General features: G+C 31.6%; 1 protein-coding gene across 2 annotated transcripts in view; it reads right to left on the bottom strand.

Moving 5' to 3' along the window:
• LOC142332706 (very long chain fatty acid elongase AAEL008004-like) overlaps positions 1–14,584 on the bottom strand; it is a 189,739-nt gene that overhangs the window by 21,338 nt on the left and 153,817 nt on the right. The window contains exons 3-5 of one of the 2 annotated variants that reach the window (XM_075379278.1): positions 14,364–14,491; positions 10,319–10,509; positions 8,182–8,262 (exon numbers count right to left, since the gene is read on the bottom strand). In XM_075379278.1, coding sequence (XP_075235393.1) covers positions 8,182–8,262; positions 10,319–10,509; positions 14,364–14,424 — 333 coding nt within the window. In that variant the 5' untranslated portion in view covers positions 14,425–14,491. Of the gene's footprint in view, positions 1–8,181; positions 8,263–10,318; positions 10,510–14,363; positions 14,495–14,584 lie in introns of both variants that reach the window. The other variant, XM_075379277.1, reaches the window with a different exon arrangement.

Genomic DNA, 14,584 nt, shown 5'->3' on the forward strand with positions numbered 1-14,584 from the left:
CCTGGATCGCCTCAAGGTCTCTTGCGATTCCAGGAAGGGATTTCGTGCACACCGCTATTAACTGCCTTTCATCTGCGGTAAGAACATCAAGAGACCACAGACAACAGCGTAACATCAGATGCAGAGCAGGCTGTAGTGTGGATGAGACCGCAGAACATATCATCCAGGGCTGCTATCGAACTCATGGCATGACGCTGTCGCGAAGACCTTGGCGGCGGTTCTTTAGAAGCGGAGTTCCAAAGTTCGTCGGAAGCACCTCTTCAACACCAATGAAGGTAAGCCAGATACTATTGCAGTTAATCACTGATCGGCAGAAATGATCGATGTACTAATAGTATCAGGTACCAGGACCATTGTAAGAAATCATGAAAAGAAGTGCTATTATGCTAGGAATGCTTCCTTGTTGAATGTTATAAAAACTTTCTGCGGAGTGGCTTCCCTAATAGTTATTACAGCAAACAATTACCTGGCAGGGGGTTTGGTGCCTGACATCCATTAATGACCTACTTTCTTTTGGACTCACAAAATTACTTCTGTCTGGAGTTCGACGACTGTTCTCCAGGGATCTTCAACTAATTTCAACCCCTGGCAGGCAATGATAAAGAAAAGGTTTAATAATCAACAGAATGAGAGACAGTGAAGAAATGTGAATCGGTAGCAGCATCCTCCAACAGGGATAGGTTAAGTGTTCGACTGGAATCTTCTTTCTTCTGAGCTTAACGCATCAGGTCATTCTGTCTTTTTTCAACTTTCGTCTTTGGCTTCGACTTCATCTTCTTTTCTTCTCTACTTCTATCCCCTCTTTAATCTTTGTAAGAGACCCAGGATCTTATGATCCCAGTGATCCCCTCTCCTAGCGCCAGCTTCTTACTTATTATTTCTCTGATGCAAAAAGGTAATAAAAAAATAAAAAATGAGGCGTATTTATATGCCTCAGCCCCTAGCCTTAGGCGTATAAATACTGCTGAAAAGCTACGATTTTTAGTTTCATTTCAGTGTGCAATAAATGTAAGGACAGTATGTGGGAGCATTAAAAGTGAGTGTGCAGTAACAAATGAGCAAAGAGTGCGTCATGAGTATCCGTTTTGGAATAGCATTATCTGCGGTTAAATACGAGAAGCTGTTTGGTAAATTTGTTGCCAATAGGGGACAGTAACATTATTCATTTACAAAAATGTAAGCTAGTTTCTTTTTGTAAACCTTGAAAGTAAATAATTTTTGTATAAAGTGAATTGTTAATTTTGTGAGTGTTATCTTGCTGTTGTAATCTCTTGTTAATTTTATATTAATTTGTATTAGTTACTGTGAGGTTTAGAGTAAAATCGAAATTGTATTTTGCTATTTATAATTGACCATATCTTGCTATTCATAGTTGTATGTAGTAAGTGATTCTAGAATAAATAAGTTGTACTTGTAAAAATCCTTCATGTTCTACCTCCCAATAGTCTTGCTGAACTGCGAGTATATATATATAAATACAGGTGGGCCAAATAAAACCAGCCCCAGGAAATAAACATTTAAAAATGAAAATGAAAATCAAAAAGTAATATTAAATTACATTTATTGATTCTCAATTACAATGCTTTTGAAATAAAACTTTTACAATATTGCAATGTAATTTTAAAGTCTCTATTCAAAATACCCATCACCAACCGCTATATAAAGTTCAGCATGGTGAATTGTGTTCAAAAACATTTTTGTTGTTCTTATAGATTATTCCTTTCAGGTAAGCCCAGAAGTAAAAATCACACACGATAAGTCTGGAGATCGGGATGGCCATAAGTCCTTATGGTTGTTCTATCCTTCGTGAAATCTCTGTGGATTCGAGTGAGAGACAAATTAGAAGTTTGGCAAGACTTGTTGGAAATATCCATAAAAACATCTTTCTGTAGCCAAGTTATGCGTAAATTCTTTGTACAATCGTAAATAGATGTTGGTCTGATGAAGAATATTGATCTGATGATCTGGTTTCCAGAAATTTGACATCAAACACTAATTTTTAAATCATGGAGTGGTTTCTGATGGATTTCATTTGATTTTGTGTAACCCAGTGCCGCATATTCTGAGAATTAATGTAGCCTGATAAATGGAACCACGCTTCATCTGTTGAAATGAAGAGAAAAAGATCATGGAATCCTTCGCTAACATTCTAGAAGAGCCGCTGACAGGGATTTACTCATTTATCCTTATGATTTACTCATTATCATTTATTTATGTTGTTTTAATTCATGTACAACACTCACACGATAGGCTTTTATATGTAAACTGTGAAGTATATGCCGACACAATGTTCCAGAAACTCCTGTTGGGCTAATCGTTGTGTTGACTTATGAAGACTCCTTCCAATACGATTCGTTTTTTCACTAAATCTTGAATTGTTGATTTTGCAGGAACAATACGTCTAGGATACATCCCTTGAAACCTTTTATGAACCAAATTTATTGAATTTGTCCAAACATATTCTTCCACAATGAAAACGTGCTACTCAGTTGAATACACCATGATTTTCAAACAGACTCATTTAATAGAGGGGAAGGATGAATGCAATAATCAATAAGAATAAGTCAATATCTTTGAATAATACACATGTATGACAAACATACCATCTTCTGACACAATATGTGCCAGAAGATACCGTGTCAACTGAAACCGATTTTATATGGCCGAAATGGTGTATATATATAAATATAAATTTGCCTGAAGTCAATTTGATATTCAATGTATTTGCATGGGAAAGGCAAGAAAAAGTTTTAGAAAATTTAAGGGGAAATCACATACATATGTTCTGCATTCCAGAAATCCATATCTTGTGTTCAATAATAACTATTTAATTATGTTTTTCTGCATTGCTTTCTTATTTTTAGAAGATAATGCTTAATAAAAATAAGATAATTTTTAATCATATTATAGAGAATCACTTTTAATAGTAAACACATTATTATGTCTATAATTTATTAAATTAGTAACATTTAATAAAAATTAATAAATTTCTAAACAAATTATTAATTAATAAAAATATATGTCTACATGATTTTCTATTTATCAAACCCAAATTAGGTATTTTTATTTAAATATATACTCTGGTCGATATTAACTACCATGGTCATTAGCCACTGATTATTCTCAGCTATGTTATACTATTTCTATGTTAAATTTGAGTAAATAAATAGTAAGAAATAGTTTTATAGAAAGTTTTAATTGAATACTGTCAATTTGATAAGCTGTACATATTTGTGGAAAAATGTTCTGTGATTTCTAATAAATGAAACCAAAAAAGTGAGATAAAGCAATAGAATTCAACAACTGTCTTTTAATCCTTATATCATTTTACTCTTGATTTTTTTTATTTTAAATTTCTAAATTATTAATGCAGTAATAATGATTAATATAAAAAAATAAGTAAAAAATAATTTAAAAAATATATATTGTAAAATCCTGATAATCTGCTTATGAAGAAGTGTAAATAAAAATATAAACAACAACTTATAAGTATTCAATATTGTTAAAAATAATAAAAATGGTAATTAATAAAAACAACTAGAAAAAATAAAATGTTTAAATATAGTGTAATCATTTTATCATGAACATCATGATAATATACACTATAATTCCACTATGGACTCTAAAACAGAGATTATCACCTTTGATTTAATTCATGGAATGTAATTATGTACAACTGGAAATGTCCTACTGTAGGAGTTGGAAATGCTTGCCATATGCCTGAAGGCAGATCCGAACCCTTCGCATAATATTTTTTGACACCGTTTGTAGGACATCAGGGCTAATGCAATTCATTTCTGCAGTAATGGCTTGCTCCAGGTCTTGTAGAGTATTGGGTTTGCTTGATATAAAAATTCTTTCAAAAAAACTCCAGAGAAAGAAGTCTGGTGATGATAAATCAGGGAAACAAGGGGGCCACATACCTCTTTTGAGATCATGCGATTACCAAACATTTCTTCCAAAAACTCCACGGTATTTTTGAATGTATTGCACACTGCACCATCTTGTTGCAGGTAAGAATGGTATTCATAAAAAAAATTGGGCCCACTATTTGTCACTGAGAAATCACATACCAAACCTCCTACCTTCTGCAAGTACAGCAGCAATTCATGTAAGATGTGTGGATTTTGTGTTGATCAACATCTGTTGTCCTGACTGTTGATGTAACCGCTAAGGTCAAAATATGCCTCATCACTAAAAAACACATTATCCAATATGCCATTCCCATTACTTTCTATCTCGTTGATAAACAACTGACAGTACCTTATTTTTTTAACAGTGTCGATGGTGGGGGGGGGGGGGCAGGTTTCAGTGGTGTACGCAATGTATTTGGTATGCATGTAGACCTAATTTCTTTGTGGCCTTTTGAGCATGTCGGTACAATATTTCTGTCTGCGATGATAATTTATGCAAACGTTTCCTTGGAGACTGTTCATGTAATGCACGATAAAATGACCACACTGTATTTTAGCTAAAATACAAAATGACCAACCAGCAATTAATTTATGAACAATTTATTTACGGTGGTACAATATTACGAGGAATTTTAAACTGTTATTTGGCTATAATTAGTTTAAATTTTGAGCTCTGACAAGGGCATTGCAGTCAGCTTATGACAGAGTTTATTGATGAGCTTTTGCAAAGAGTGGTAGGAGGGGGGTCCCTACTTTACATTCAAAATGGCAGCTTCCAATTTGGTACCATTACTAAGTAAACTCCATTTAAAGAGTTTTGAGTGGTTCAAGTAGCTTATTTGAACATGTACAGTTACAGCAGCAGCAACAGATGAATAGTGAGTGGAACATTCATTCACCATTATGAGTCTCGATTATGAGACAAGTACAGACTCATAATCGAGGTATGAGTTCAAGTCCTTGTGTTCTTTTTTAACTTTTATTTTTTTTAACAAATACACTAATTCAAATGATTTTTTATTATATAGCATTTATAAACAATATTTTTAAGGATCAGAGAAAACTATATTAATTTATTTGAATACAACAATTACTTATTTAACGTACAGATTTAATGTTTTATAGAACTTAAAGAATTTTTTTTTGCTGATGAATTAATTCACCACAGAAGCTTTGAAGATTGTACATGAAAATACAGAAATGGAATTTTGTAGAGTATAAAAAATAGCTTTCCTGACCGGGATTTGAACCCGAGACACCCAGATGAAAGGCTGAGATGCTATCACTCTATTATAGAGATCAACATTTAATTCTTTTTTTCCCTTTATTATTACTATCCTAGGGATTGTAACAGACATACTGAAAATTAAAATAGATTTACTTATTTATATATTTTTTTAAAAGTTTTATAAAATAAAATCTATTTGCTATTTATTGGTTAATATTTCATTCCCCTAATGACTCCTACTCCCACATGTTCATAAAAATGTTTAGGTTAATAATGGCTAAATTAAGATAAAATAATAATTAACAAACATGAAATTCATACAGTTTTCTTTCCAGATTCTAATAAATTTTTTTATTACAAGTATTATATAATAAAAGAATCATCTATTGTTAGCACATATGTAAGAAAAAATAAGTTAAAAAAAAGTTACATGGAGACTCAAACCAGAGACCTCTCAATAATGAGACTGGAATACTTACCAATCAGCTGCTGCCATTGCTATAACTGTATATATATATATATATAAATAAGCTATTTGAATCACATGAGAGTCTTTAAATAGTATTACTTAGAGCCAAGTTGGCAGCTGCTGTTTTGGATTTAAAATAGAGAATCCCCTCCTAACTACTCTACAAAATGGTATCAATAAACTCTGTTGTAAGCTTACCTGTCCTTGTGAGTCTGAAATCATAAAACTAACTTCCAGCAAATTAACAAATCTATTTTTTTTTTTTTTAATTTTAATATGAAATATTATTATTAGAATTTAGTAGTTATAAAGGACTAAAAATGATGAAAAAATGTCTTTAGAATTATTCTGAATTAGGTTGCTCATTTAATAATATTGGTAATGGACAATCAATAAAATACAGCAAACACTATTTATATTTTACAGTGTGTGTATGTGTGTGTGTTTAGGAATTTTAAAATGTTGAGTCTTCAGGTATATGGATGTGTCATCATACTACTAAAAGCAAAAAATTGTCCAATCTCACATAAGCTGGTCCTACAGCTGGGTGATTAAGATTAAGGGGTTTCCAGAAGAATATGAAGGAAGAACTGCCAGATAACTACCTCCTACCAATAGATTTCGATCTCAATTGGATACATGTAGGAGTTGAAACTATAAGAACCAGCATGGTCCCAATGAGTAGTAATTAATACAACTGGATTTTACAAAACTAAGTATGTGATAGTTTCAAGATATGCAAAACTTCATAGATTATGGTTTATGATAAACAACACAGTTAAAAAGACAACACAGTATGCAGATCTTTGGCTCTGCATACTAAAAAAACCCAAAAGGTAATTAAACAGAATGATAATCTTCTATATCACCTTATTGCTACCACAATACCAGGTGTAGAAAAAAGAATATCAGGGTTTTATCATTTTCCTTCAATGCGATATGCAATGTTAATTTAAGGCTAGAATCAAAGAGTAAAAAAAACAGCTTTAATTATGCACATGATTGTAGATTGATTTCCTCTATCTTTCTGCTTGGCAATACTACTAGCAAATATGGCGACTTCTGAACAAAAGTCTCCTGTGTTTCACAGATTGCTAATAATTATGGGTTTATTTGAAAAAATAACATACTTAATACCAAAATAACAAACGTAAAATAACACATGTAGTTTGATGTGTTCTATAGAAAGTTTAATTGTGGTTAAACAATAAGATTTATCAATGGCATAATCAGTTTGAAATGACCGGATGTTTATATAAAGGAAAGAGTACGGGACGACTGAGGATGTCTGAAGAAAATGTTAAACGGGTCAGGAAATCTTTCCTGTATAATTCTAAAAAACGGATATGCTGTATACATGGCTCTTCTCTCAACTTTAAAATGGACCAGAGAATTTTATTTGGCAACAAGATGATTCACCTCCTCACTGGTATAACAATGTATGGGACTGGTTGAATGGCATTTTCCCCAACTATTGAACTGGTCGGCATGAATCCAATGAGAGAGCTTATTTGCATTTAACCTCCAAGGTTACCTGATCTGACCCCATGTGATTTTTTTTCCTTTGGAGTTTTTTAAAGGATCTTGTGTATGCGCTACCAACTGATCCACCCAATTTGAGCCACAAGGATTGAAGCAGCTGTTACTTCCATTACTTCAGACATGTCGGTTAAAGAATAGGATGAACTCTCCTGTCAGTTGGATGTGTGTTGCATGACGAAAGGTGCTCACATTGAACACTTTAAGAGTTATTACTTGCTCGTACAAAGTAAAGGAAGTATTGTGATTGTAAAAAATTTCGGTTTTCAGATTTCAATGGAAATATCCATCCATTTTGACTAGTTTCGGTGTGACATCTGTATGTACATATGTATCTTGCATAACTCAAAACCAATTAGCTGTAGGATGTTGAAATTTTAGATTTAGGACTGTTGTAACATCTAGTTGTGCACCTCCCCTTTTTATTGCAATTGACAAAACCAAAACTGTCTAAAAAAGCCCAAAATAAAAATAAAAAAATAGATTTTGAATTCTTTCTTAACTGCAGTAATGAGCCCTCATTGAGAGCTTTTCAAAGATATATCAAAGTGGTGCTTATTTTTGTAGAGTTATAGCAATATAAAATTTTAATTAATGAAATATTTGGATCTTACGAGGGGAGAAGGCACATCAATTCGAATCAGACTTCATTTTTTTTAACCTTTTTTTTTAATTTAAATATATTGATTTATTAATAATTATTAACCTCTGATTGTAAATACATTTTTACGATACATAATAATTCAATAACAATAAAAAATAAAAAAACAAAAACAGAAAAACTAACAGAAGTTATTAATGAAATCAAATTTTATGTACTTTTCATTTTAAAAAATGTGTATATGTATTTAATAGGCATACAAGGAAGTCATGCAGTATCCACCTCAGATTTTTTTTCATTTTATTTGTAATTTGTTATTGTATGTTAACGTTAAGAGATAGCTTTAAATCTCAGATATTTTTATATGCAAACCTGAATAATAACAATAGTAATTATCAATATTAATAAATAAATTATTAAAATATCTTACCCTAAGTGCTTTTGGTGAATTAGAATAATCCACTGGTTGACATCTAAAACTGTATCCATTAAACCAGCCAGCAGTAATAGCCTAAAAAATAAATACAGAGACTATTATTAAAGTATAAAAGTTTTAAAATCATTAAATATCCAAGTTATCAATAAGATGTGACCTGAAAAGAGATGTAACTTCTTTTCTCTTCTCAGGTCAAAAAATAAAGTGAAAATGAGTTTTTAAATCACACAATAAAAATAATTTTGTATATTACCTTAAAGAAGATTAATTTTCTTATACGTCTGTTATTTATTATACTTATTGTTTAAATGATTAAAGAACTACAAAATAAAAATATGATATTAAACAAAATAGAGAAAAAAATCAAAATTGAACATCAGCAGCATCTGTTGGTTGATAAAGGTCAGTCTGCTCTAGATCAATGAATAGACAAACACAAATGAAAGAAACCTTAAAAGCTGCTTTTGATATAAAAACAATAACCGCCTACACTATCTTAAACTGCCACCAATAAAAACAGGCCAAATGTGAGGACTGTCATAATGGTTTGTGGTAATGGATTTAGCATGTGCTGCAAGTAAGCAATAAGTATATTTATCAATAAAATTTTTGTCATTTTTTTCTAATATTTTAAGGCAAATCTTTTTTTAAACTACAAATTGACCTTTGAACTTAAGCTCAACTTACATCCTGGAATTTATGGTATTACAATGAATATTTAAAAATTGCTTATTTTAAGGGCAGTGCTTGGAATACTTCCAGAAGATCTCTTTGTAATTAAGTGGAATTCACATCAGAATCTAGTTCCAAAAAAGTTTCTGAAAGGATATTTTCACAATCAGTAAAGTTAGCTATATTAAATTTACTTTTTGTTTTAAGTTAAAAAAATATTTTTTCATATTTATGTACAAGTTAACTCTAATGTTAGTTTCATTTTTTAATGGATGAATAATTTACCATATGTATAAGCCTGGGGGTGAAACTGTGCTTGTTTAATTAATTAAATTAATTAGTATGTGCTAATTAATTTAATTGTAGTACAGGAAAGTAATCAATTATAAACTGGCTGAAGGAACTTTACATTTTAACAACACTTCAAAGTTCAATGATTTAGTTAATTTGGCAGTCGACCTTGTCAGCAGCATGAACTGAACCACATCTAAAGCATACTGATAGTCTGGATATTCAGTTTAAAATATAAGTAGGCTTAAATGCTTCTTTAAAACCGGATTGAAACTGGTCCTGTGGCATTACAATATATTTGAAACTTGTCACCACTGATGATAACAAACTCATTACTTAAATATCTGCTGGATTATTGCTTAAAAAAAATTGGTGACAAGGTTGTAAAACTTTCATTCTTGTATTTAATCTTGCCACTGGTTACATCCCATCCCTAAGATTTTTAATTTCATAAAAATACTATTATGAGTATTAATGTCCCAAAGATATGCCATCGTATAAAATTTCTTTATTAAAAATTCACTGTTTGATTATTAAGAAAATAAGAAAATAGGTATATGCAAAGTAGATTGCACGTACCAACATTTATATTATGTTTGTCTGTCAAGAGTAATGCTGCTCCTCAGCTGCCATAAACAGGTTGTAGGTTAAAGAATAACATGGTTCCTCAATCAAGTTTAAGTATTATTCATTATACATCTTCTTGTTATGTTTTGTATCTTAATTAAAGTACACCGGGAATAGTAACAAATAAATTAATATGTGGTCAAAAAGAGGTTTCTCAAAAGTTATTTGTAAATGCTTGTAAAATGCTTGTATTTGTTATTTGTAAAATGCTTGTAAAGTAATAGTAAATAGTTTTTTTCTTTGTATGCTACTAGTTTTTGATCAGTTTTTAGCCATTTTATTTGAAACACATAGATAATTGACATACACGCATTTTAACTGAAACAAAAGTGTCCAGAAGTCTGAGACTGTTAAACTGGTATCCAAAATTTGCAATAAGTAACTCCTTTTATTGCAAAATTTTATAGCATAACAGTTGGAAAAGTACAAACTTAAACAATTGAATATATTCTGATGGATAGCAGAATCAGAATAAAACATTTTTCTTATTAGTTAATTAATTTAGAGTATAATTAATATTATTATCTTGAAATAATATTACCTCGTAAAATAGCCAGGCGCTAAATATTACTTGTAGAAAATTGTAAATAATAAGTGTTTTTCTCAGCTGGAACGGTTTTCTTTTTTCCATTATCTTTGGTCCAATTATCTTAACACATAATGCGTATATTAATACTATTAAAATTGTTGGCCCTGGTCCACTCATTAAAGGCCAGTCTTTTACTCTTGGATCTGAAAAATAAAATCATACATTAACAAGTGGTTACAAAAAAATTAAGATTTAAAAAAATATATTTTTGCAATTATTTGACTGGTTTGATATTAAAAAGATTCAGACGCAGTTTTTAAAAGAAATCTAAACAAAATTCAAAAAACTTCAAAATAAAGAACGTTTGACCTTAGCATATGCCTCTGGTCCCATTGCCCATTTTTTGTTTGTTTGTTTAATCTCCAGGACCACCATTAGGTATTGTTTCAGAGGATGAGATGAATGATTTGTAGCATGTGTGAAAATGCCATGCCTGACTGGGATTCGAACCTGGGACCTCCAGATGAAAGGCCGAGATGCTACCACTTGCACCATGGAGGCCGCTCCCCATTGTCCAATGTGGGCTTACCACTGAACTCCACAACTAAAGCAAAATGTAAGCTATACTACAAGACTGAATCGACATTTGTATTTTTTTACATGCTTTCAAAAAGTGTGACAGAACAGAAAATCCCACCAGTTGGGAAGTATGATTAGATTATTGAAAGTGAAAACATTTCAACCCTTTGAAAATTAAGTACAGATAAGGGAACTTTATGGTGTCAAAGGAAATTTTGTATTATGTTTAATGAGGGATGAGCAAATGTATATGATGACATGATGAATATTCTGGTCAACCATTCATCATCACGAAAGAATTCAAGTAAAACATTAACAAAGTGCAGGAGGATATATGTTTCACGTTAGGTGGTTTATATATTTTCTTTCCAGAAATTTCAAGAGCATTATTTAATGAAGTTGTAACAAATTATCATGGTTGCAAAATAAAAATGTTGCTAACCTTGATTACTGTTTGATAAGCACAAAAACCAAAGAATGGAACCTGATTTGACATTTCTACTCATTCTGCTAAAAATGGAGACAAACTTTTGGATCACATTGTTACAAATGATAAGATACAGGTCTTTTGCAAAACACCTGAAACATGCATCCATCAATGGAATGTCATCATTCTAAATCGCCAACAAAGCCAAAAAAGCAAAACAAATTCTCAGTATGCTCAAAGTGATGGCAATCATGTTTTGGAATCGAAAGGGCCCGTTGGCTGATTTCATGTTAATATGAATGGTTGACCTATTGGTTGATTTCATGTCAAGAGGATAGACAATAAACAAAGAGTCATACTGTCAGATGCTTCACTGCCTTAGATACCTCATGCAGAAGAAAACAGTAGTACAATATGTTGTACAGTAACATTGTCTTTGTCCATGATGATGTTTGTCCACTCTCAGCTTTGTTTAATGCTTTGGCTGGGACATTCTTCAGGATCCATCACACAACTCATACTTGGTACCTAATGTCTATAATTTATTCTCTAAGTAGAAAGAGTATTTAGAAGGCAGGCAGTTTCAAGAAGATGATGAGTTGAAAGAAGTTCTCAGTAAATGATTGAAGTACTTGTATGGCAGAAGGGTACAATAAAGGAATAGAGAAAATGGTACCATGGTATGGCAAATGTTAGAATCTGTGTGATGAATATGTTGGAACATAGTTTAAGGGTTCATTTAAATTTAAAATAAAGATTGTTTAATTAATTCCTATCTTGATTTTTCTACATCAGAATGTTCTTTACTTTCAGGATGACTCTTGTATAGAGATAGTACTGCTAAATATTAACTACCAACTACACTGGTTGAAGGTAGTTAAATTTGGATGGTGGTTATAAATTTTTATTTGGAACAAACTTAAAAAAATATGAAATTTACTTAAATTATTGAAGCCGTGAATACGGCTTCAATAATTTAAGTTCTTACTCTTAATGCAGTTTTTCTGAAGTTGGTTTAATTTTATTAAAAAAAAATTACAATTCTATACATTTTATTTAAAGTACCAATAAATCTACAAAAACAATTTTTGTATGAAAAAAGCTGTTTGCAAGAAAAGGTGTCTGTAAAAATAAGAAAAGAAATGTAGAGAAATTAATTATGATTATGGATTTGGGTTTTCTTGAGCGGGGAGAATATATGTAATTATTTTACCAAAAGTTCCTAAGTAACTTTCTTTAACTTTTGTGTGAAAATAACATTGAGCTAATTATTGCTATGCTATAAAAATTCGGTACTAAGCAGATGACAACAAAAATTTAAGATATGTTTTGATAATTTACAAGGGTCAATCAAATATAACCCGTAATTTATTTACATAATTTTATTGATAATTAATAAATTACCTTATTTTTCTACATAGTTTCCTTCAACAGAAATACATTTTCTTCGGCAAATAGATAGCTTTCTGATCTCCTCATAAAAAAAAACAAGATGGCTGCCCTAACCAATTGGGCACATAATGCTCAACTGAGGCATCGTCTTTGAATCTTTCCCCTCATAAAGCTTCTTTCAGCAAACAAAACATGTGGAAATCACATTGTGACAAATCTGAACAGTAAAGTGGGTGTTCAATAAGTGTCAAATGAATTTTAGTGAATTTATAATGAGTCTAGCTGCTACATGCAGCTGTGTATTGTTGTGGAGAAGGAGGGCATTGTGAGTCGTTTGCCAGTGTCGTTTGTTACAATAACCAGCTCTGATGTCATCCAACAACTGGCAGTAGTATGTCACATTTACTGTCCTTCATTCGTGCAGGAAATCAATCAGCCCCATACCTTTTAAGTCCCAAAACACATTTGCCAGAACTTTTCCAGCTGACAGCGTTTCTTGGCCTTCATTAGTGGCCCCTCCACACAGTTCTTCCACTCCATACCTGTTCTCTTGCTTTCTGGGTTTAGTGGTAGACCCATGTTTTGACGCAGGTTAAAATATGTCCAAAAATTGTTCTCCTTCTTCCTCAAAACAATTCAGAAGCCTCTGACAGATGTCTTTCTGGACAATTCTCTGTGCCTTAGTAACTTCCTAAGTAATTTTACAGGAATATTTATTATTATATTCTTTTTTTTGTATTATTATTTCAATGGGGTTTTTCTTTAAGATGTGAAACCCACCTTGCCTGACAAAATTTTATTAAAATGTCTGACAACATTTTATGCATATTCCCAACACTTATACCCAGCTATGATGCAATTTCAGCGAAGGTTATGCAGCGGTCACCTTCCATATGATCACTAAGAGCCTGAATGTTGTCACCATTGATGCTGGTCTGTGGACTATGTTCGTGACTCTTTTCTTCACCCCATCATGGCCATTTCAAAATTTGTTAAGCCAATCAAACAATTCAGTTTTTGACAGGGAAGTATTTCCTTAATGTGCTGGAATTGAGGACCTTCGTGTCAAATTTCAGAGGATTTGACACCTTTATTAGTGAGAAACTGGATTATAATTTGTTGTGAAAAGGACGATGGTACCTCCTGCTCAGATATTCTTCTACTGATGTGGGAATGTGACCTATGGACATGGCTGGCTGGTTGCCTCCTCCACACATATCCAACTAAATACCCGTAGCATCCCACAACATTAAATATTCTTTCTCGAAGCAAAATTCCTATTTATATTTAACTGACCCTCATATGCAAGCAATATAATTTATTTGTTTAAAGAATCTTCCACTTAAATTATCCAAAAAAATTTGCAACAGGACCATCAGCAAAAATTTCTTTCTAAAATACAATCAGAATCATCAAACTGAATTGAGAACCTTGCCTACATTTTAAAATCAGTTAAAAAAAAGAGACAGATTTAGAAAATAGAATTCATCAGTTTGATTAGTTATACTATTCTATCAGAAAGTAATTTAAATTTAACATAAGAAATGATTGAAACCTCATTTGTTTACACTTACTTTCAAATTTACTCGGCTCTTGTGTTAGCATAAAAAAAAATCCTTACTCATATATGCGGATGCATAAATAAAAGGAAACACTTACCACTTCTATTTTCCATTACATCTGTGTAGGTATCAACAATAAACCTGACTATGCTTGTCATTTTGATTTCGGTTTTGTTGTTTTACTGTTATACTAATAAATGAATCTGTAGTTGTAGATACTTTAACCTGCTAACACAAAGAAAAGAAAATTAATATATTTGATTTAGAAATAAATTTAATGTCATTAAGGTATTTTATAAAAAGGAAACTTGTTTTGAA

This window comes from Lycorma delicatula, chromosome 12 (genome assembly GCF_047948215.1).
Source record: "Lycorma delicatula isolate Av1 chromosome 12, ASM4794821v1, whole genome shotgun sequence".
NCBI classification, from domain to species: domain Eukaryota; kingdom Metazoa; phylum Arthropoda; class Insecta; order Hemiptera; family Fulgoridae; genus Lycorma; species Lycorma delicatula.